At 50.6% G+C, this 23,913-nt stretch overlaps 1 protein-coding gene and 1 long non-coding RNA gene across 2 annotated transcripts; one reads left to right on the top strand and one right to left on the bottom strand.

The window, feature by feature from the left end:
* The first annotated feature begins 3,178 nt into the window (after positions 1-3,178).
* On the top strand, positions 3,179-15,477 carry CTSE (cathepsin E). Its single transcript, XM_032318331.1, has 9 exons — positions 3,179-3,371; positions 4,036-4,192; positions 4,747-4,864; positions 5,840-5,958; positions 7,891-8,090; positions 10,182-10,304; positions 11,525-11,666; positions 11,745-11,843; positions 14,732-15,477. The coding sequence occupies exons 1-9, from the start codon at positions 3,301-3,303 to the stop codon at positions 14,894-14,896; spliced, it is 1,194 nt and encodes a 397-aa protein (XP_032174222.1). The 5' UTR covers positions 3,179-3,300; the 3' UTR covers positions 14,897-15,477.
* A 1,783-nt stretch (positions 15,478-17,260) lies between these two features.
* LOC116576276 lies at positions 17,261-19,885 on the bottom strand. Its single transcript, XR_004280100.1, has 3 exons — positions 19,767-19,885; positions 19,086-19,164; positions 17,261-17,438 (listed from the first exon to the last, which is right to left on the bottom strand). It is a non-coding gene; the product is annotated as an uncharacterized LOC116576276 (long non-coding RNA).
* Positions 19,886-23,913: the final 4,028 nt, after the last annotated feature.

The following is a 23,913-nucleotide window of genomic DNA, read 5'->3' as shown; positions in this document are numbered from 1 at the left end:
CAAGTTGCTTAAACCCTCTGTGCTTCAGTTATCTCATCTGTAAAGTGGGTTTTAAAATAATGTCTACCGGCTAGGGTCGGTATAGGCGTAGAATGAGCTAATGCTTCCAAGGTCCTTAGCTCAGAGCCTGGCACTTAGCGTGTGTCCTCAAAATGTTCCTTGTTGTCCACCTTCTCCATGGTAGAGACAAGGAAACTAGATTCAGAGAAAAGTGATTTTGGTCATACGGCCAGTTAGTGGCAGAGCCAAGACTAGACCCAGGCAGCCCAGCCCAGCTCTCTTTCTACTGTACCACGCAAAGCATTGTTGACTTTCCTTCATTTATCAGCTTCGAGCAGAAGTGAGGTTGGGACATTTTCTCGTTGGTCACATTCGTGCTGAGGCGGTCATGTTGCCGGAGCCAGGGCCCCGAGCATCGCGAATTCTTCCTCCTTGCCATCAGGAGCCAGCCGAGCACGACGGAGAAGCAGCTGCTTGGGTCTTACACGGACACACTCTGTCTCCGGAGCCCTGATGAAGCTGATTTCCACAGAGCACTGAGTAACCGTCCTCTTATTACTTATTTATCTTCTGAAGCTGAAGCTCCAGAAGAGAGAAGTTGATTGGACGGTGTCACACCAAGAGCTTTCAGATGTTCTGGAAACAGACAAAAGCTCTGCATCTGACCAGCCTCCAACCCACATGCCTGAGGATCTCTCTTTCCAAAGACCTTCTCCCAGGGCTAAAGGACAGGATCATTGCCCATACTATGGCCTGTTTTTGCCCACATGGTACCATTTCACTCCAAAGGCTTTTCCCTCTCTCTTCTGAAAGGACATACACACAGACACCACAACAGGCACATATGCAAGGGCTTTTTTTTTTTTTAAAGTGTGCTCCACACCCAGCATGAGTCCAACACATGGCTTGAACCATGACCCTGACTGAGATCAAGCCTTGAACCAAGATCAAGAGTAGGATGCTTAACCGACTGAGTCACCCATGCGCCCCCTAGGGCTTTTGTTCCCAAATCATCTGCAGTGATATTTGGTTCCAGCCTGAGAGGCTCCCCTAATCTGCCACCATGGGAGGCGAGCTTTCTGTCATTTCCAGAGAGAACAGAACCCATTCGTCTGACAGACATCTCCATCCTCCTGCCTCGAACCTGCGTCAAATTTTCTGAAACCCAGCCAGACCCTGCGGCCCCACCCGTAGTGGAAAGATCTTCGGACTGGGAAGGAGGAGGCCTGGGTCCCAACCCTAGCCCTGCCACTAAAGGAATCACGCGCACCTGGGGCTGTCACTCTGCCTCTCTGTGCCTCAGTGTCCTCATCTATTACGTAAGTGGCCTTGCCCTAAAGGCAAGAAGAAGTCTCCCAGTTCAAGGATTTTATAGTGAAGATCTTCAGTCGGGTGACACAGTACAGTTTTTTTCAAGTGCTTCCATGTACCATATTTTGTATTTTTGATCCTCCTTAAAACTCAGCAATGTATGTAGGCTCTTTGCCAGGTAAGAGATCTAAGGGATGTAGCAGTCGGGCAATCATGGGCAAACCATGACAGAGCAAAATGTCACAGTGGCTTATCTCAACGTCTAGCCTCTTCTGGCTCAGGCTGCCCTCCTGGAGGTAGGCGTCGGTCCCCAGTGAAGGTCAAAGCCAACAGCCAAATGGGCAAATGTTGCAGAGGCTCTGTGCCTTTGGGGTCAGCACTTCAAGGGTCCAGGCTGTTCCCTAAGTCCCTTTGATGTCCTCCTAAACATTTTTGGAGCCCAAGGCAGCACTCTGCTTAGCTGCAAACTCCAAGTCTGTCTGTGGCTGGGGCTCCTCAGATGGAAACAGAGCCAAGGAGGTAGCTAAAACACTGTGGAGATGGCTGGCTGGTCAGAGCAAAGCTGACCCAACCCTGGTTCTCTGCCTTCGCTCTGGAGCCTCGACGGCCCGGGTTCAGAGTGTCCCATAAACCTGGATCTGGGTCCTGGTCAGGCGAGGGTGCTCCTCCCCACCACCCTCCACCCTCACTCAAGGCGATAAAGCCCTCCCTCTGGTTAGGAAGTTGAATGGCCATAGAGATGGGTTCATAGCAGTAGCTAATCATGCTGAGCCCCCACTGCCCCCTACTCCAGGAACAGACTGAGGCTTCTGCTGTCTTACGCACTGAATTGTAGCCCCCAAAACTCTTATGCTGAGGTCTTAACCTCCAGTGCCTCGGAATGTGACTGTATGGAGATATCAGGCCTCCGAAGAGTAATTAGGTTGGAATGGGGTCTTTACGGTGGGCCCCAGTCCAACATGGCATATAAGGACAGGAGATCAAGATGCAGACACACTCAGAGGAAGAAGAGGGAAGGCAGCCATCCCAACAAGTCAAGGAAAGAGGCCTCAGGAAAAACCAAATCCTGTTTGTACCTTCATCTTGGACTACTAGCTTCCAGAATCCCGAGAAAATAACTTTCTGTTAAGCCACGCAATCTGTGGTAAGTCGTTATGGCAGCCCTAGCAAACAAATACAGGCACCCGCTCCAGAATCATTCCCCCCTCCCCCCACCCCACCAGGAGCTGTACCTCCCCACCCCCATCCCCAGCCCAGGGCTGCCTCTGTGTTCTCCAAACCTCCCTTCACAATGCAGCCCCACATTCATCAAGCCTTCGAGATGCAAAAAACCAGCTTCACAGCCCAGTCTCCCACGTCAGGGGCTTTGAGGAGCACTAGTCTCTGCCAGAGTGGACGGCGGGGGGAGGGTCAACCGCCCTGGAGGCTCCTGAGGGAATGAGGAGAGAGAGGAGGGAAATCAACCTGATTGATGGTATTCTGAGTTAGAACCTGTCCCACAGGTGACCACCGGGCTTCCAACCCCACAGGAGTCCTCAGCCAGACCAGTCGTGGTGACCCGTGAGCGGAGGGGTCCCGGCGTCCGTGGCCCAGGGCTCTCTCAAGTCATAATCACAGGGTTTCTAGGGGCCAGGAGAGGACACCCAAACTTCTGGGAGAAGCTGAACCTGCGCCGCCATCCTTCTCTTAGAGGGTGCGCAGACCCCCGAGTCCCACCCCAGACCCACGAAGCCCGCGCCCCGGCCCCTGCAGGAGGGAAAGGGGGGGCGGAGGGGAGGAAGGGATACACCCCGTCACGCTCGCTCTGTTTGTTCTGGGCCTGGCCATTGACGCAAGAGGCCTTATCATTGGGTCCTCGGGCTGGGTTGGGCAGGGCAGATCAGATCTGAGAGTTCGCGCGATTCGTCCCCGCTGGCTTGCGGGAGAGAGGAAAGGAGAGGGACCGGGGAAGGCCGCGGCCGAGCAAGGAGGAAGCTGCCGGCAGGGCCCATGATGAAGACACTCATTCTTTTGCTGCTGGTGCTCTTGGACTTGGGGCTGGCTCAACAGCAGCTCCACAGGTGAGGCCACGTCCCCAGCACCCTGTCCCCAGACCCCGTCCCCAGACCCCATCCAGTGGGCGCCGCTGCTTGCGCTCGAGCTTAGGGCTGCCCTGGGAGAGGAAAGCTGACGGGGAAATAAAGAGGAGAACGAAGGGCTGGGGGAAGCGGCCGTCTTGTGTTGGCCTTGACCTCTAGCCCATGACAAACCATCCCTCTGCCGCGACCTCTGACGGAACTCCCTGGCCAAGCCCCAGGGAGCTTCTCACACTACTGGAGAGCGGGAGCCTGCTGCTGTCGTTGGGGGCTCGGAGGACCGAGCATGTCCCCGAGGGAATGACCGTGGCTGCCCCCAGGAGTCTTTCTCTCCCTTTAAATCAATCCTTTATGAGGTTTACGCACAACGCGGACCGTTTTCCTAGACGACCTCGAAGAGCTCATGTCTGAGAGGGAGGGCCACTTCAAGTCTAAGGTTCTAAGACTCTTAAGGAGCAGAAACAAGACTGATAGGCCAGGGGCAGAGAGGGCACGAATTCTGGCCAAACTGTGGCCAATTCTGGCAACTCTGCTGCCTTGCAGACCTCCTCCTGTGTAATTTCCCTGTTTACCTCTGGAAGAATGGGGTAGGGAGGGGGAGGGTCTGAGGCAGAGCTGCACCTGTGTCTCACATGCGCTCTGTCCTCAGGGTGCCCCTCAGGAGGCGACAGTCCCTCCGGAAGAAGCTGCGGGCACGGGGCCAGCTCTCCGAGTTCTGGAAATCCCAGAATTTGGATATGATCCAGTTCACTGAGTCCTGCGCAATGAACCAGGATGCCAATGAGCCCCTCATCAACTACTTGGATGTGAGGCACTCCTGGGGCAGGGGCTGGGGAAGGGGGAGAGGTCTGGGGGATGGCTTGGCCCCTGGGCATGGCCAGTGTCAGGTCAGCGACACTGAAGGCCAGGGAGGATTTCTCTTCTAGGATAACCCATAGGGACCGACCCCCTGTGTCCCCGTGGATATGACCGAGCAAGCCCCGATGCGTCCAAATGGGCAGAGCTCTCTGCAGAAGAAAAGGTCTCCCAAACAGAAGGGTCCTGCTCTGTGTCCTTGGCCAAATGATTTAACTTTCGTGAGCTTCCACTCCCTGATTGTAGAACAAAGGCATTACAAGTCCTCGGTCTTGCTCACAAAGCAATTAAGAGAAATAATGCAAATGAGAGCTAAAGAAGTGCAGGAGACTTGATGTCCCCTGTGTCTGCTCTTCTACCTTCTGTTGCCACTCCCCAGGCTCTGTAAGCTCCAGTCCGTGCTAGCCCAGGCTCTGGTCCCAGAGAGCTCTCCCAAGGCCCCCTGGAGAGCACCTTCCCCTTTCCCACGCCCCACCCTCTGCTGCCTTCCCTGCATCCCCTGTAGATGGAATACTTCGGCACCATCTCCATCGGCTCTCCGCCGCAAAACTTCACAGTCATCTTCGACACTGGATCCTCCAACCTCTGGGTCCCCTCTGTGTACTGCACCAGCCCAGCCTGCAGTAAGTAGGGCCGGGAGCCCCAGCAGGGAATGACAGCTAGGGTCTGGCACTCTGGGGGAGGGGGCCTTGACTTCCAGAAACTGGCATGCATGCCACACCACCTTCCCTTCTCCACCTCGAGTCTGCCCGGGGAGTGCCTATGGTAGAGACAGTGCTGGGCCAGGGAGAGAGCTAAAATTGACTGCTAGCCAAGCTAGCAACTTTCATACAGATCAGAATTAATAGGAGAAAACTCAGCCACTGAAAATACAAACTCAGTACAAATCTTTGAATACACAATGACTCACTCTCTTTGGAACACCCAAAAGAATGTTGGGGGTAGGGAGAGTTCCATTCAAATGCCTGTTTCTGGGAGGGTAGGTGGGCTGGGTTCCAAGGCTGCCTATTCACCTGCTTCAAGAGGGTTTGGTGGCCCATCCCAGGATATCAGAGGTTTGACTGGTGGGGCACAATACAGGGGTGGGTCCATTGGCCCAGAGGTAACTCAGGCGTCTTTGTTAGCACTGGAAAGGGTAGAGCTAAAGACAGATGCCCTAGTCTATTCTGGATAAGTTCTAGAGACACGATGTCTCGGAAGACCTCAGGATTAGGTGTCTGCAGGCTAAGCAAGGAGTTGAGAATCGTTGCCTAGAGTGGGGTTTGTTTACCCCTGGGTTTCTTTTGAATATCAGGCTTGGAACCACACTAGTCGACAGAGACTTCTGCTGGCATCTGATACAGGACACTTATCTCGGTGTGCCTCATGAGGTCACTGTGGGTGGTCATGTTTGCCCAGAGATGACTAGTTGGTCCCTGATTAGGCCACCACATGTGGCCTACAAGTAACTCACTAAGGTGGGTCATGGCCAACCTTTCTAGAGGCCTCCACTCCATCTTGGGAGTTGAGGGAAGAGAGCTTGCATCTGTGGGGTATCAGAGCAGGAAAAAGGGAGTGAGCTGGCAGCCCAGGCAACAGCAGCATCCTTGCTTTTCCAGAGACACACACCAGGTTCTACCCTTCCCAGTCCAGTACATACAGCACACTGGGGAGTCATTTCTCCATTCAGTATGGGACCGGGAGCTTGTCTGGAATCCTCGGAGCTGACCAAGTCAATGTGAGTACAATTCCTTCATCTCTTCTCTTTTGGACAGAAGCTTGGGAAACAGAATATTCTTCAGAGCCATTAGGGGAACACATTCAGATCTACCTCAGGAAGAGGTGGAAACAAGGAACTGGCTTCCAGGGAAAGGGAGAAGCCCAGCCAGGCGGGAATAGTGCTTCCTGCTTGAGATCATGGCCGCGGGCCAGTCTGCTCAGGGTGCTGGGTTCTAGAGTGGCAGCAAGGACGAATTCCACCGAGAAACGGTGCACAGGGAATGAGTTAAGGCAAGAAGGAAGGAGAGGAAGGAAGAAGAGGGCGGAATTAGAGGGAAGAAGGAGAGGGAAGCCTGAAGAAGGAGAAGAAGAAAAGAAGAAGAATGAGTCAAAGATGCTCTCAGTGCAGTAAGGCGAGAAAATAGAAACTAGGGGCCTTAAGATTGTAAAAGAAGAAGCTCTATTGTCATTATTCACATATAACAAGGTGCTATACGTAAAAAGTCCAAAAATATGTACAGACCCTTTGGGTTTAATAATTATTTAGCAAAATTGCTGAATACTAGATTAACAAAATCATTTCTATTTCTGAATATCAGGGAAAAACAAATGGAAAATAGATTTCAGAGACACTTGTGATTACATCAGAAACATCAAATACCTACAAGTAAACTTAACCAAAAAAATGTGCAAGATCTTCACTCTAAAAACTGCAAAACATTAGTGAGTGAAATTAAGGAAGACCTACATAAATTGAAAATGACTAAGTATTTCATGACCCAGTATTATAGATAAGTCAAACTTTTTCAAATCCACTTATATGTTTAATGTCACCTCAGTCAAAACAATAATGATTTTTATTAGGAATTGATGAGCTAATTCTAAAATGTATGTGGATACATAATACACCAAGACAATCTAGATGAAGGAAAACACTACAAATATCAAGGCCTACTTTAAAGCTGTAGTAATCGAGGCAGTGTGGTATTGGCACAAGATAAGCCAAAGGACAAAAGGAACAAAATGGAAAATTCAGAAACTACTCTGAATTCTGTTGACCATGAAAACTGCAGGGGAGGAAATGAGAGTGTATTTATTAAATACAGTGCAAGGTCCTTTGGATAGCCACATAGTTAAATTAAACTAAAATTAAAGTTAAAAAAAAATCTTGACTCTGACCTCACACATTATCAAACTCACAATACACTGTAGATGTTTTACCTCTAGACATGGATATGTCCAACAGAGGTCTGCGTGCGTGTCCACCAGAGGACATGTCCAGGCAGCACTGTTAGCCATAGTCTAGACAGGAAACAACCCAAATTCCCAGCAGTGGTAGAATGGATAATGACAGTGTATTCATACCGTGGGATACTGACAGTGAACGAGATTACAACATAGTACCTGGAAGCCAGCAGACGGGTGTTTTTGAGGAAAGGTACAACCAGTTAGCAGCGTGCCTAAAACGGCTTCTGGTCTGGGAGCTCGCTGACCAGGGTGAGTTTGTGAAAACTCACCGAACTGTACACTTAGGATTTCTGCATTAAACTTATATTTTTTAAAAAGATTTTATTTACTCGAGAGAGAGAGAGATCACAAGTACACAGAGAGAGGCAGGTGGAGCGGGGGGGTGGGGGGGGCGCAGACTCCCCACTGCGCAGAGAGCCCCATGTGGGGCTCCATCCCAGAACCCTGAGATCACGACCTGAGCCGAAGGCAGAGGCTTAACCCACTGAGGCACCCAGGTGCCCCTAAACTTCAATTAAAAAAAAAAAATTTTTACATAAAGAACACTGAGGGTGTGGGAACGTGGTGAAACCCCTGGGCTCATGCAATCAAGGGAAGCTGGGTGAGGGAAGAATTCGCTTCAGACCAGAGGGAGAATCCGGGAATCTGAGACTCTGTGCCGGAGAGCTCCCGTGCAGTTTTCTTTCGGGCTCTCTCCCGTCAGGTGGAAGGACTGGTTGTGGTCGGCCAGCAATTTGGAGAGAGCGTCACGGAGCCCGGCCAGACCTTTGTGAACGCGGAGTTTGATGGCATTCTGGGCCTGGGCTACCCCTCCTTGGCTGTGGGAGGGGTGACCCCGGTGTTTGACAACATGATGGCGCAGAACCTGGTGGATATACCCATATTTTCCGTGTACATGAGCAGGTAGGCCCGTCAAGCCCACCAAGGTGAAGGTCAGTGACAACCCCAGGGAGATAACATGGTGCAGCCAAGGGAGCATCAGCATTTGCAGTCAGACGCCTGGTGTGGGTCCCTTGCTTCTCCTATTACCAGCTGCGTGACCTTGGGCTTGCCCTCTCTGGGCATTGAAGAAACGGGGTTTGCCTTACTTTGTAAACTGTAGTGCACTGAGCCAATGGGAGGAATCTCTGGGGTTGGCTCTTTGTTTGTGCAGTGAATAAATATTTATCAAGTCCCTATTACATGCCGAACATGGTGCCAGGCACCGGGAGCACCGTGAGACCAGGAAGCCAGTCCCTGCCCTCAGGAAGCTGGATTCCCAAGGGAGGAGACGGGAAAAATTCAAAAGGAAGCTGATGATAAAATAATGGGTTGTTAAGGGCATAATAAGATGCAGAATTTATTTATTTATTTATAAAGATTTTTAAAATTTATTTATTTGACGGAGATCACAAGCAGGCAGAGAGGCAGGCAGAGAGAGAGGAGGAAGCAGGCTCCCCGCTGAGCAGAGAGCCCGACGTGGGGCTTGATCCCAGAACCCTGGGATCATGACCTGAGCTAAAGGCAGAGGCTTTAACCCACTGAGCCACCCAGGCGCCCCCAGAGTTTATTTAATATAGACTATTATTCAGCCTGAAAAAGGAAGAAAATTCTACCACAGGCTACCAGAGGATGAACCGTGAGGACCTTAAGTGAAACAAGCCAGTCACAGGAGGACAAATACCGCTTGATTTCACTTACAGGAGGCTACCTGGAGTCTCACATTCACAGAGACAGTAGAATGGTGGTTGCCAGGTGTGGGGGGAGGGGGCATAGGAAGTCGCTGTTTAATGAGTTCAGGACTCTCCGCGTGGAAGTGGAGCACAAGGGACAGGGCTTGCGAGAAGATGGGGTAAGCCGACTGGCCTGTGGCCACTCCTGCCTGGGATCCTGAAAGGGTCATCTCACCTTCATCCCTACACAGGACGGAGATTTCGGACCTTTCCGACTCCTCCCCTGTGTGATCTGGCCTCAGCTCACCCTGTGTTCTCATAAGCCCCTGTCCCTTGTTCTCCACTTCCACGCGGAGAGTCTTGAATTTCCTCTGTTAAACTGCATGACTGAAATTGGGCCCAGCCCGGGCAGAAATGGGAGCCAGAGGGCAGCTTGCCCAGACCCCTCTGCCGCCCCCCTGCAAAGCTTCCTGCTCCCTTCCAGCCCGGAAAGACGGGGGAGGATGGGAAGGAGCAAAGGCTTTGCCCTCTGGCTGACCTGGACTGAAGCCCCGAGTCTCGGTTTCCTCAGACGGACACGAGGTTGATGTACGAAATAAATAGGATGAAGCAGGTAAAATTCTCCACCCAGGGCCCTGCACAAAGGCCGCCAACAAATGGGAGTCCTTGCCCCCACCTCCCTAAATCCGCTTTCCTAAGATGCCCTCAATACCTGCTTCCTTTCCCCTTTACCACTGTGCCTCGCGGCGCCCCGAGTTTTGTATTTTTCTGATCCTTTTCCTCCTACAAATGAATCAGTTTCTTGTCCTATTTCCCCAGAATCCTGTTAGGTGCCAGATCCTAGTCTGAAAAAGCAGCACCAAGGAAAGTAAATAGATTTTCCAGCTCTAGTAAATCATGTTGCATTCCCATGAAGTCTTCCTTACCTTGGGTCGCTGGGATGAGTCATACGGAAACTCCAGGCCCCATCAAAACAAAAGTGGGAAAGATACTTAGGGGAAAAGGCTTTTGGGGGGGGGGGGAGCACGTAAGTCACGTGGTGTGTGCACACCCCAGTGGTCCTAGCCTCGGTTCTGCATGATCGAGCAGCTGTCCCCACCTATTTCCTCCCTTGCCCTTTTATCAAAGAAACAAGAAGACGTCCACAAGCGATCAGGCAGAGCTATACTTCAACCTTTTGCTCAAAAAGGCCCAGATTAATCAACTTGCAGTAATCAGGAGCCCTGATCTCAAAGCCCGGGCTGATATTTCTGTCTGTCTAGATGCTTGAGGTAGGCGACCAGCTTGTTCCCACACTATCCCCGCGGCCCTTCCCCGACGATCTGCCTTTCTTTCCATGTAGTGACCCAGAAGGCAGTGCGGGGAGTGAACTCATTTTCGGAGGCTATGACCACTCCCATTTTTCTGGGAATCTGAACTGGGTCCCTGTCACCAAGCAAGGCTACTGGCAGATTGCCCTGGATGCGTGAGTATTCTCCCCAACGTAGTTATGGTACGAGGCAAGAACTCAAGACGGGCTCAAGGCAAATCGGGTTCAGTGAGTTGACCTGAATCAGCGTGCTGGTCCCCAGGAGAGGAGCGGGGGGCGGGGGCGCTCGCCGCATGAGGCTGGAAATGTGGAGGTGCAGGAGGGGGCCGCGGTTGCCAGGCCACTAGGTATGCGGTACCACCTCTCAGCTTCCCTCCTGGTCCACGTGCTGTGCCCTCAAGTCAACACGATAAATACAAACCCTCCGCCAATTATCCGAGGCTCGTTTCACATTAATTCACACACAAGGCCTGGGGTGGGTGACACGGGGTGCAGGAATGAACCAGACTCAGATTTCGCCTCCACGAAGTATGTCCGGAAGATCTCACACACACACACACACACACACACACACACGTCCCACTACCATCGTGAAATGGTTGGTGGTCAGTGGTCTGAAAGACCACCAAAGTGGCCCAGCAGAAGGGGCGGGACAGCTCCTATTCTGCTCAAACAGGGGTTTCCCGGAGGAGGTGACCTGGACTGGACCTTGACTTACATACATGCAGACATTGGGGGGGGGGGCATGGAGCAATCAGGGACATGGGACCAGATGCCCGTCACATACTGAGCACTGTGTCAGATAATGCAGGAATTTAAAGAAATACAATTCACGCTTCAATTCTGCCAAGGACATTTTTCTGCAGGTGAGAGCCTGTGTGAGCCACAAGGGACAGAACAGCGGAAAGCCTCAGGGCTCACTGTCTGCTCAGGGTTTTTCAAGCCAGCGGGTCTAACCCACTTCTGGGTCATGGTCTCATTTTAGGGGATCATGACATACATTTTTAATGAGATGGAATAAAATAGAAGATATCAGAGTGCACTTCACATACTAAGGTTAAGCCCTATTTTGTGAAATTTTTATATTGTGTGTGTGAGTATGTGTACGGAGTCTAAAAGTAAGTGTATTTCCAGTTATGGATCTCAGTTAAACTGACAAATCAGTTAAACTGAGATCAGTTAAACTGATCTCAGAAAAACTGACAAATATTGATGGGTGAGACCATCAGACTGGGTATCATTACTGTATGTTTGAGAGCCCGGCAGAGGGTGAGAGCCGCTGGGGAGCCTGGGGAACTCCGGGGCCGAGGGGAAGGGGGACTGATGGGGTGGAGACGGGGTGAGGGGTTGGCTGATGACATTTCTTTTGTCCTCAGAATCCAGGTGGGAGGCGCGGTGATGTTCTGCTCCGAGGGCTGCCAGGCCATCGTGGACACAGGGACTTCCCTCATCACAGGCCCCTCGGACAAAATCAAGCAGCTGCAGAAGGCCATTGGGGCAGAACCCATGGATGGAGAAGTCCGTGCCTGCTGGGTAGGGAAGAGGTGGGGGCGGGAGAGGGGGAAGGCCTCTAAAGGCCTCTGTGTTGTGTTTTAGTACAGGGTGGAGTGTGCCAACCTCAACGTCATGCCGGATGTCACCTTCACCATCAATGGCGTCTCCTACACCCTCCAACCAACCGCCTATACCCTGCTGGTAAGAACTGTTTCCTCATTCTGCAAGTCATAGGGCCTCCCCCACCAGCCCACCACTTCCTCTTTTCAGTCGCCTGCACTCAGGCTGCATTTACCCCGAGCCCCCCTCCCATCTTCTCCTGCACTGAAGGGGCATTCCCTCCAGAAAGGACAGAGCTGCCTGTGGTGGAAAGATGGTGGCCAGGCTGATTCTCTCTCAGTTCCCGTCCTGCCACGAAGCAGCAGCAAACCTTGGACAAGCCATTTAGTGACGTTTTCTGACAGGATTGTAGACTTTTTAACGGCCAAAACTTTAGCCCCTCAAACACCCAGTAGGATTGGATATTATTATCCCATTCTGTGGATGAGGATATCGAGCCCCGGAAAGTTTAGGAGGCTCAAGATACGAGCTACTTGGGAAGGAGGGACAGAATGAGGTTGTAATCGCATTCAGATGAACATTCTCCTCAGACAAGTAAATGTCTTTCACTGCAGTAGATTCCTAAGTTTGTAGGGAGAGGTAGAATTCCCCAGAAAGAGAATTCCTGGGGGAAACCTGTGATCTCTTCACACAACAGTTGGCCCAGATTTTCAATGTCACATGCGGTCCTTTGGTGACACTCAACATACAGACTTTACCAGAGAGTCACCCACAGGCCCAAGGTGATTGCATCAGAATGGAGGTGCTAAAGTGTAGACACTTTAGAGACTTAACTACCCCCCACACCTTGATCTCCATTAACCCCTTCCCCAAGCCGCCAAGCATAAAGACAGTGCAAGTGAAAACAAATGTTCTTTTAAAGTTTTTATTTAAATTCCAGTTAGTTAACATACAGGGCAATAATAGATCCAGGTGTTACAATATGGCGGCTCACCACTTCCATACCACCCAGTAGTGAACACAAGTGCCCGCCTTCATCCTCAACACCTGCCTCACCCATCCCCCCACCCAACTCCCCTTTGGTAACCATCAGTTTGTTCTCCGTAGTTAAGAGTCTGTTTCTTAGTTCACCTCTCTTTCTCTCTCTCCTTTCCTCTTTGCTCATTTGTTTTCTTTCTTAAATTCCACAAGTGAATGTGATCATATCATAATTGTCTTTCTCTGACTGACTTTGCTTAGCATTTTACCCTCTAGCTCCATCCACAACATCACAAATGGCAAGACTTTTTATGACTGAGTAATATTCATCTATTTATATATATATATATCCCACATTTTCTTTATCCATTCATCAGTCTGTGGACACTTGGGCTGTTTCTGCAACTTGGCTATTGTCTATTGTGGAAAATGCTGCTATAAACATCGGGGGGCATGTATCTCTTTGAATTAGTATGTTTGTATGCTTTGGATAAATACTTAGTAGTGCAGTTGCATAAAAATCCTAGAAGAGAACACAGACAATAACCTCTTTAACACTGGCCACAGCAACTTCTTTCTAGATACATCTCCTGAGGCAAAGGGGGAACAAAAAACAAAAATAAACTATTGGAAACTCATCAAAGTAAAAATTTTCTGCATGGTAAAGGAAACAATCAATGGAACTAAAAGGCAGTCTATAAAATAGGAGAAAATATTTGCAAATGATGTATCCAATAAAGGGTTAGTATCCAAAATATATAAAGAACTTATAAAACTCAACACCCAAAAAACAAATAATTCAATTAAAAATGGGCAGAAGGCACAAGTAGACATTTCTCCAAAGAAGACATCCAGTTGGCCAACAGACACATGAAAAGATGCTCAACATCACAGATCATCATGGAAATGCAAATCAAAACTACAATGAGATGTTACCTCACACATACCAGAATGGCTAAAATCAACAAGGCAAGAAACAACAGGCATTGGAGAGGATGTGGAGAAAAGGGAACCCTCTTGCACTGATGATGGGATTGCAAACTGGTGCAGCCACTCTAGAAAACAGTGTGGAGGGTCCTCAGATAGGACAACCCCATGATCCAACAATTGCACTAGTAAGAAAACAAATTTTTGCTTTAAAACACAGCTTCATGTCAAGCCCCCTAAGCTTCTCCGACAAAGGGATTCTGGGGATGCCACTATGAACACCACACTGGGGACAAGCTAGACACTAGCTGTGCCAAGCTCATCAGCCTATATACCCACTGGCCCCCCATTACCCCCAGTCTCTCCCACCTGCACCCTGTGTGAGTCCCTGCCCTCCCCACTTCTTTCCCATTGCCCAGCGTGGTGCCCTTGTCCTTTCCTGCCAGCAGATTTCAATCAGAGCCCTCTCAGTCAGCCAAGGATCCTGTAACAGCATTGCGTGGTCATCCCCTTCCTCCCCAGAAGGTGCATTAAGCCCTCTGTAAACTTCCCAGACACTCATCAGCAACCTCAAATCTCAAAGAGTTGTTGGAAAGACCACACCTGCCTAGTAGACCCCAAGTTTTTGTCAAACAAAAGTAAGTTTGGGGGAAGTAACACTCTTTCCGCAGGACACTGGATGCCTACCTGCCTTGTTCTCCCCCAGAACATCAAGAAAACAGCTGTGTGATTTCTCTCCTTAAAAAACGAAGTTGCGCTTCACTAGAAACTAAAGAAATCGGAATTTAAGCCAAGATCTTTTAAAGCCAACCCTTTTGCTCTTGCAGTCATGCAATAAGGTTTCGCTTTTTCCAGTTGTAAAATGGGAGGCAGGGGGCATGTATGAGAGGTGAACTAGTCTCAGGATTGTAAAACTTAGAAGCCCAGGTCCACATATATAAGACTGTGCAGACACTTTGCTGAGCAAACAAGTGGAGGGGTGTAGAGCAGGAGGAAGATCAAAACGAGCCAACACTGTGACTGTCCAAGGCCATTCGGTATAGTCACCACCACTACCACACAGTACAGCCCTCCTACTTCCCTATTCTCCCTCTACGTCACTTACACCTCCTTCCCCTCCCCAGGACTTTGTGGATGGAATGGAGTTCTGCAGCAGCGGCTTTCAAGGGCTTGACATCCAGCCTCCCGCTGGGCCCCTCTGGATCCTGGGAGATGTCTTCATTCGGCAGTTCTACTCGGTCTTTGATCGTGGGAATAACCGTGTTGGGCTGGCTCCGGCAGTCCCCTAAGTAACAGCCTTGTGCCTGTGCCTGCGTGTCTGACACCCCTTGGAAATCCAGCTGCGCCCGTTGGGTTGGGGCACCCTTCATGGAGATCAAAAAGTCATTTTCAGGAAGCTACAGTTCTAGAGCTGCAACTTGAATTAGGTCCAAAGAGAGTAAGAACACACACACACACTGACATACTTCACACACACCTCACACACACCCGCGTGCACCCACCTCCACTGCCATCATGATGGAAACATTAAGGTGTAATGCTTCCTATTGTTGCTAACATTGCCTTTTGGAAACCTCCAGACATGTACACAAGCAAAGATTGTACACAGAGATGACCTGCACGTGGCCAGGCCTGTTTTATCAGTACCCGCCACCCCTCCTTTCCCCAGCCCACCTGCCTGCATTATCCTGAAGCAAATTCCTGGCACCACATCATAAATCATCACATCCAAGATTTATCCATAAATCCCTGTAATACTCTTAAATAGGCAATCGGTGTTCAGATGTTCCCCATTATCGGGGAAATGTTGGGTCATTTTTATCGGTGACTTGTGTATCAGGATGCAAGTAAAATTCAAATTTGAACTGTCTCTAGTCGACCGCATTCTGAATTTTGCAGGTTGAAAGCCCGAGATGTCCAGCGATGTGGCTCTCTTGAGTCCATCTTTCCTACAAAATGGCTGTGGGCTCTAGAGCCTGGCCACAGTGCCGGGCACATTCCCTAGCAGCCCATCAGGAGGCAGATCATGCCTTGAGCCTCTTTACTCACAAGGTTAGGACTGATGAGTGGGTTCGGGAGCTGTTGGGCTCACACATCCATCCATGAGCGATTTCCTTCAGCATTTCACCCAAAGATTTCAGCAACCACTAATTATCATGGCCGAGATCCACACTATCATTAGGGCTGCAAAACAGATTTTTTTTTCGAATTCTAATTTTTTTTCACCTGGGTTGTTTTGTTTTGTTTTGTTTTGGTCAGAGCTGTTCTGTTAAAAAAAAAAAAATGTGTTCATCAACTATTTGCTTACTGTTAGGTATAGTTCATATAGAAAAGGCAAGCTTACTTGGCTTTTTCCCTTTATTTACCAGCTTTCAGAAAAGTGAGTGTGCTTCAACTTACTGTAGTCTTGTCAATATTCAAAGCACCCCACACTTAGCCAGAAGGTGCCCTTTCGAGGTAGTTTCTGTGAACTTTTGACTTGACCCCAATATGAAAAGATGTTCCAGGCACAGTCCCAAGGAATCCTGGTTCCTGGTTGTGTGCTCTTAAGTTTATTGTAAATGAAAATATTTCAGAATGTGCCAGGAGTGGCTGTGGGGAGAGAGGGGCTCTGAATGAACCTTTTTCTCCGATGGGGCCACAGGGCCCATCCTGAGGGAGCTGACCTGGTAAATCCAGGTCCAAGTTGCATCCTGGTGGGATGGTGGAATCTATTCTGGGGGATCTAGTGTCACCAGGAACAACATGACTTTCTTTTCCTTCCTTTTGCTCTTGCTTTTTGCAAAATGCAACTATCTTCAAGGATTTTCTTATTAAAAAGTAAGTGAAAGTCCTCAATGATTCTAACCCCCAAAGATAAGCATTATTATTAATTTGAAGTTGTTTTATGCAGACTTTGTATACACAGAGATAGCCATAGGTAAGGAATTATTTTTTTCCTGCAAAAAAAAGGAATCATGGGGTGCCAGTGTGACGCAGTCAGTTAAGTATCTGTCTTCAGCTCAGGTCATGATCCCAGGGTCCTGGGATCGAGTCCCACAGCGGGCTGTCTGTTCATTGAGGAGTCTGCTGCTCCCTCTCCCTCTGCCGCATCCCCTGCTCATGCTCTCACTTTCATGTGCTCCCTCTCCCTCAAATGAATAAACAAAAATTGGGGGGGGGGTGATGCTACACACTCTTGTGTCTAAACTGCTCACGTAACAGATTCCACATCAGCACAGTCAGCTCTTGGAATGTCTTCAAACATCTGCACGGTGTCTATTTATTGATCAGATCCTCTCTTAATGAACATTAGATTCATTTGGGTTTAATTCAACCCAATCCCATAAGTATTTTGTGCCAGGCACTAAGTGAGTTACTCTATGATCGGTGGAACAGATCCCAACTGTCACTTTTGGCACAGAGGTCATGAAAGACATACCAGGTTTGCATTTGAACTTAAACCTGGATTCGCATTTGTGCCTTGCCCGGATCAATCTGGTGACCTTGGCTAGTGACTTCATGTCTCTGAGATGCCCACCTCCCAGAGCTATGGGTTTTCCTGGATGGAAGGACTTAGCTCATCATGTTAGCTCCCCTCCCCCTTCAGACTTAAAGTATGAAGTCATGGTGATCCCGGCTTCACAGATATACACACACACTTTTTTGGTTTTGTTCATTTTTTTTTTTTAACTAAATTATTACTTCCAGAGTTAATTCAGAACAGCCTGAGCCAAATAAACTATCAAAGGAATAAACTAGAGCAGTCAGCATTGCAGGCTCCGGAATCGTACAGGCCTGGGCTGGCTTCTCGATACCAGTTGTGGGAGCTCTGCACCTCAGTTCCTTCATCTGTAAAATGGGCATGTTAACAGTAACCACCTCATGGGTTATTGTGAGGATCCAACAGCTACAGTGCCTATGTGTAAACACGCATCACCCAGGGACCAGACCCACACTCAGCATGGGCAGAAGGGCCTAGAGCAAAAAAGCTTTATGACGCCTCTAAAACAAGCACCCAAGAGCTGTGTGGGAGGTCACCGGAACATAGCATCCCAGCAGGCTTGCTCCCTAAACGCGATCTCCGTGCAGCGGGCTCCCCCGATGGATTGCATGTGCCTCCATGTCCCTGCGGACCTGGGGCCTGAGTGCTGGAGGCCTGGGGCATGAGGGCGGTGCTGGCTCTGTGCCCGCAGGAAGTGAGAGCAGGCCCGAGGCTGCCGAGAGCCAGTTCTGCTCTGAGTGCGCTGTCTCTCCAGGCAGAAGTGATGCTTTCCGTCCATGTGGACTAAACTCTGCTGGTTCGGCACCGGCTTAGCCCCATGGGCTTCCCAAACCTGACCTTTGCTCTTCGTGACCCTCATATCCGTGCTGTTACCCCTGAAACTTGGGTCCTTGTCCCGTGTCCCATGTCTGATCTTAGGTCACAAACCTCTCAGTGGTAGGTCAAGAGCTTTGGCCAAGCTTTGCTGCACCTTGGGAATCCGTAAAGGATGTGTATTCAGTTCCCTGGAGCTTCCATGAAACAGTGCCACAACGGGGTGGCTTAAAGCTACAGGAACGGACCAGCTCACAGGCTCCCGAAGCTAGAAATCCAAGATTAAGGGCTCAACAGGGCCATTATCTCTCTGAAACCCATAGGGGAGAATATTTCTTGCCTCTCCCAAGCTTCGTGAGACAGCTGACAGTCCTTCATGTTCCTTGTCTTACAGCGACCACACTTCAGTCTCTGCCCGGTGGTCCCCTGTGCAGCTGTCTTTTTGTCTCTTCTCTTCTAAGGACACAGCTGTATTGGCTAAGGGCCTACCTACTCTAGTATGAGCTCATCTCAACTTAACTAACTGCATGTTCCAAGACCCTCTTTCCAAATGAGGGACTGGGGCTTATGACTCAACATGTATTTGGGGGAAACACAATTCAACCTCTAACAGATGCGTCACTAACCAGCGGCTCTTATGTATTTATTTTCGGCTTATCGAAGTCCTTTCAGGAGCTTTTGATATTTTGTCCTTCTTCCCTTTTTTTTTTTTTGTTTTTCCCCCCTCAAAAAAAAAAAAAAATCTGTAAATTAGAGCAGGTCTTATTACCCCGTTCTCTAAATGAGGAAATTGGAGTGATGAAATAATGAAATGACTTGTCAAAAGTAATAGTGAAATTAGAATCCACGTCTCCAGGCCCCTCATCCCCATTGCTAATTTTTTTTTAAGGTTTCACTTATTTATTTGCCAGAAAGAGCATGCATGCACAAGCAGGGGGAGAGGCAGGCAGAGAGAGAAGCAGGTTCCCAGCCGAGCAAGGAGTCTGATACAGGACTCGATCCTAGGACCCTGGGATCATGACCCGAGCTGAAGGCAGCCACTTCACCGACTCAGCCAGCCAGGCATCCCCTCTGCTTCTAATTTATTCCCCTTCCCCCAAGCCCAGGTATCTGTCAGTTCAGGATGTCTCCAGGGCAAGGAAGACTGGTAGATTTTGGTCATTCCCTCCAATAATAGTTACCTTTTAAAATAAAAACGCATTTGCTACCAACAAGTCCACGGTTGCTGATCCCAAGACGCTCCAGACACCCTCTTCCTGTCTGTGGAAGAAAGACCCCACTGTGAGGGTTCCAGGGACCCTGTTGTGTCTGGGCTGGGCATCACCTCTTTGGAGGTGCTCTCTCCTGTTCCCTCTCCTGTTCCCAGGTCCCTCTCCTGTTCCGTGGGAGGCTGGCGGGCAGGCAGTCCTGTCATTAGCACCCACATTCCAGGCACAGGCCTCAGTCAGCCCACCAGACTCTCTCTCTCTCCTGGGAAGCTGGATGTTGAGGGGCCCCACAGGGAGGATGGGTGTTGGGGCCTGGCAGGCACCCGGGGAGATAGCTCCCAAGTCCACAGTGCTGAGACCGCCCCGACTACCCTGCCTCTGTCCTTCCCAACGTCCTGTCGTCTGTCTCTTCCTGCTGCTTCTGTGTTCTTGGCTGAGGAGCTCCGGCACGTGCATCTGCCACAGGAGGGTGACCAGATGACTGTCCCGCGGTGAGAGTCAGAGGTCTCAGGACTGTGAAGCCTGATCCCTTCTGTAAGTGAAGCTCGAGGGCAGGGCTCGGCCACCTGGCTGGGCAGCTCTTCCAGAAGAATCGTACCCACGGGGATGGTGAGGGAAAAGACACATGGGAGAACTTACTCCCGGACCACAAACCTGGGGTGTGTGAAGGACACACAAGGCCGGGCCTCGGGACCAGAACGTGCTTCTGCTCCTCGGCTTCACCATCCGCCTCTTGCTTTTCCCACACTCACCAGGTTATGACGCAGCACCAACTACTGTAACAGATAAACCCCGAATCGCAGTGCCTCGACACAGTAAAAGTGTCTCTCTCACGTGAACCGTCCGAGGGACGAGTCGCACAACTCAAGAATGGGGATCCCTTCTGTCTCGTGGTTCCCACAGCCCTAGGACCTCAGGGTCATTCTTTGTGTCCCACAGACACAAGGAGGGTGGCCGAGCTCGCTGACACACCAGATCTGAAGAAGGCGAAAGGACCAGCAGGACATCTCCCCCATGTCTATTCAACTTGAGCTCCATGAGGCGGGAACTCTGTCTGGTTGTCGGTTCTGTCCACCAGCTCAACCGTAACCCCTGGCCACACGTTATCTGCAGGTGGCCTGACGTGGGGGGGGGGGGGGGGCCTGAATGAACACCAGTGGCGTCTGCCTTGGCAGGCCTGCGGCTGGGATCTTTTTCTTTCTCCTGCTTCTCAAATGTGAGCATGTTTCCAGTTCCTCCTCAGCCTTCCTCTCTCTCCTGTCTCTCCCCTTCCCTTAGGAGATGAGGTGCTTCTTGCGCGGGTCTGAGCCACGGACGCAACCCCCATGTCGACCTTTCCAAGCAGACCGTTTGTAAATGTCTGACTTTTTCCAGTGAAGTGTTCGGTCTTCAGTCGTTCCCTGCGTGGTGGAGTTCGAGCCCTCTAACGCCCCCGTGGACCCAGCACGTATTTGTGGAGCCCTATCCTGGCCCAAGTTCCCTAACAGGGAATTTTTTTTTTTTTCATTCTTGAGTCAGAAGATTCTATTTAACATTTTACTGGGAAGTTCAATGTGGAGGAAACAAGAGCAGACAAAGGGCAGTGAGGAAGAGAGAGAAGAAAAACGTACAGGAAGGTGACTCGGGCCGACGCCACATTTGCAGCAAGCTCCTGTGCTGCTCGCTTCCCCAGGCATCACCGCAAGGCCGTGGGGACCGGGTGCAGCTCAGAAAGGTCTCATGACCAGGTGGCAGGGTGGTGGGTGAGCGTGAACTCTCTGCAGGTTTCTGCTTTCTCCTGTCCCCGCTGGTCAGAGTCTTGCCCGCAGGCATGGAGTCCCGGCAATTCTGATGTTTCTGGCCTCCCCAGGAGGCTGCTGGGGGGCCAGGGGCTCTGCCCATCTTCCAGCCCAGATGCAGCCCCGTGTCTGCTTCTCCTGCCCTGGTGCCCTACTGGCAGGCTCCGAGACCTGCGGTGGCTGCGCTGGTGGATTTGAGACGGGAAAACAGCAAGAGCCATCACCAGAATTGCTCTGGCGGGATGTGAGAAGAGGGGCAGGGGCTGGGCCTGGGTAGGGTCGGGGGGGGGGGGTCAGGGCCAAGCACTGAGCATGCGCCCCCCACTATGCCATGGTCTGGGGACAAAAGCATGCACAAGACAGGGAGAGCCCGCCCCGGCAGACCTTCCAGCACCACACATCCCTGGTGCCACAGAGACGTCCTGCTGGTGTCTCAGCCTCAGTTTAGACAAAACAGAAGCTCCCATATCCCGTTCCCAGCTCTCTGTTTCCACTCTCAGCGAGGGCATCGGCATCCCCGCGGTTCCGCAGGCTCAGGGAGCAGAGCCTGACCCAAGCTCATCCCTCCATCTGCCCGCGCTCCTTCCTACTCCTGCAGCACGTCTCCCGTGGTAATTAAGGTTTACTGAGAGCTTGGGGCGCCCACCTGACTCTCGATTTCAGCTCAGGTCATGATTTCCAAGTTGCAGGATTGAGCCCTAGGTCAGGCTCTGTACTGGGTATGGAGTCTGCTTGGGAATCTCTCTCCCTCTGTCCCTCCCCTACTCACATGTATGCGCGCGCTCTCTCTCTCTCTCAAAAATAAATAAAGTCTATTAAAAAGGAAAAAAAGACTTCCTGTTGCCCACTGAACACGTAACACCTGGCTCAGGGCTGGCTGGGCAGGAGGACCCCTGTGACAGCAGTTGAATGACCCAACAGTCAGGGATTGAATCTTCATGACAGCCATGTTGGTTGTCTTTTTTTTTTTTTTTTTAAGATTTTATTTATTTATTTGACAGAGAGAGAGTACAAGCAGGAGGAATGGCAAGCAGAGGGAGAGGGAGAAGCCGACATCCCGCTGAACAGAGAGCCTGATATGGGGCTCAATCCCAGGACCCCAGGATCATGACCTGAGCCAAAGGCAGACACTTCACGACTGAGCCACCCAGGCACCCTGCTGTGTTGGTTCTGTCACAAAACTGCCTCTACAACTTGTTTCCTTGTCGCCATATCCCTGGTCATTACCTTTCACCAGGTGTATTTCAAGACCGTCATGATGCTCTGAGTTTGGTCTCTCCTCTGTCCACACACACTTCTGAAACCCAGCTGGACTCACACTTCCCCATGGTCCCGACTCCCCAGTGGTCCCACTGCACGCTGATGGAATCCGAGCTGAGATGAGGGCTCTCTAGGGCCGTGCCTCAGTTTGACCTACTGTCCTCCTCTCACACCTGTTCTACTCCGGATCCAAACCGTCCCCATGTTCTCACTCACACACTTCTGCTCCAAGGAACCCTTCTATCCTGTTTACAGAGGAGCAGTTCCCGCAAAATCATCCCTTTGACAACAATTGTTAAAATTCTGGTGAAGAGACGTTCGACACAGTGCCTGGAGAAACCAGACTGAAATCGCTGTCCTGCGTGGTCAGCCCTGACTCGGAGCCTCCTCTCTGCACTCTCTCCTGCCACACAGACAGTCGGCACCTCCTTCCCTCCATCCACCGATCACTTCTTACGTTGAACTTGGCTCCCTCCTCTGCTTGTCGCAATCTGCGCATGGTCATATCCTGCCCATCCTTCAACCTCCAATTCCAATCCCTCCTTTCCACAAAGCCTTCTCCTCCTCCAAATCTGCTAAATTCTCACAACTCCGTAGCTGCACTTCCTTTTTTTATTTTTATTTTTTTAAAGATTGTATTTATTTATTCAACAGATGGAGAACACAAGTAGGCAGAGAGGCAGGCAGAGAGAGAGGGAGAAGCGGGCTCCCCGCTGAACAGAGAGCCCGAAGCGGGGCTCGATCCCAGGACCCTGAGATCATGACCTGAGCTGAAGGCAGAGGCTTAACCCTCTGAGCCACCAGGCGCCCCCGTAGCTGCATTTCTTAAAGCATTATCAGTGCCGTGTCTTATTTCCACTGATCAAGTGCATGTCTCGCGCCCCAAAGGGCTGGACATACTCAGATGACTGGATGAACGCAAGCAAGAGGAAAGAAAGAAGGAAGTTCCGTGAAGGCACCGTCGGGGCCGCCCCTGCAGGGGAGAGGCGGCCGGTCACCATGTTCCACTGCGGCATGTGTCAGAGGAAGAGAAGGAACGTTGCTGACCCTTGATCCATGCGGACAGAAAAAGTGGGAACTAAAGCCTGTTGGTGGCTTTCAAAGGTGTTAAGGACGGTTCTGCAAACATCCCCTGAAAGTCTAAGTTTCACTCCTGTGTTCAGAGACTGTAAGGACTAGGCAAGGGGACTTCACTTCCCCTCCCCGAACGCACCCACCACGGCAGACCCTGTGGTCGGCGACTTTTACGTGTTCTCTCCGAGAGGCTCACGTCTGTCTCCTCGCTCTGCGGGGGTTCGGCCTCCCTCCCTCTCACACACACACATTCATGGGGAACCTGGTCTCAGGAATTCTATTCCAAAAACCAATATGGCACTGCATGTTAACTAACTAAAATTTAACTTAAAAAAAAAAAAAAAAGAAGAAAGAAAAGGAAAATAGAAAAAAATATAACCTAGTCTCAGAAAAGCAGAAGAATGTAGGGCAGGGAGAGGCCGGTGGATTCTAAAGAGCAGCCACGTAAGAAGAAATAAGATGTCCTACACCGGGGTCCTCCCCAGGGTGGATGGGTGCGCCCTTTCCCAGGCAAACAAAGCAGAATGTGATGCATAAACGTGCTCTGGAGTTCTTCCAGCGTGGTGCCTCCTGTCCGCTAGCGAGCTTAGCTTCGGGAAGATCCGCCTTCAGGGAGATCCGCGTGCCCTCCCTGCAGCGCGTATGCTAACGCCAACAAGGGCCTGAGCTTCAGCCGGAGCTTTTGTCCC

This window comes from Mustela erminea, chromosome 17 (assembly GCF_009829155.1).
Source record: "Mustela erminea isolate mMusErm1 chromosome 17, mMusErm1.Pri, whole genome shotgun sequence".
Lineage (NCBI taxonomy): Eukaryota > Metazoa > Chordata > Mammalia > Carnivora > Mustelidae > Mustela > Mustela erminea.
The sequence above is the reverse complement of the archived record's forward strand: the minus strand, read 5'-3'. Positions and strand labels throughout refer to the sequence as shown.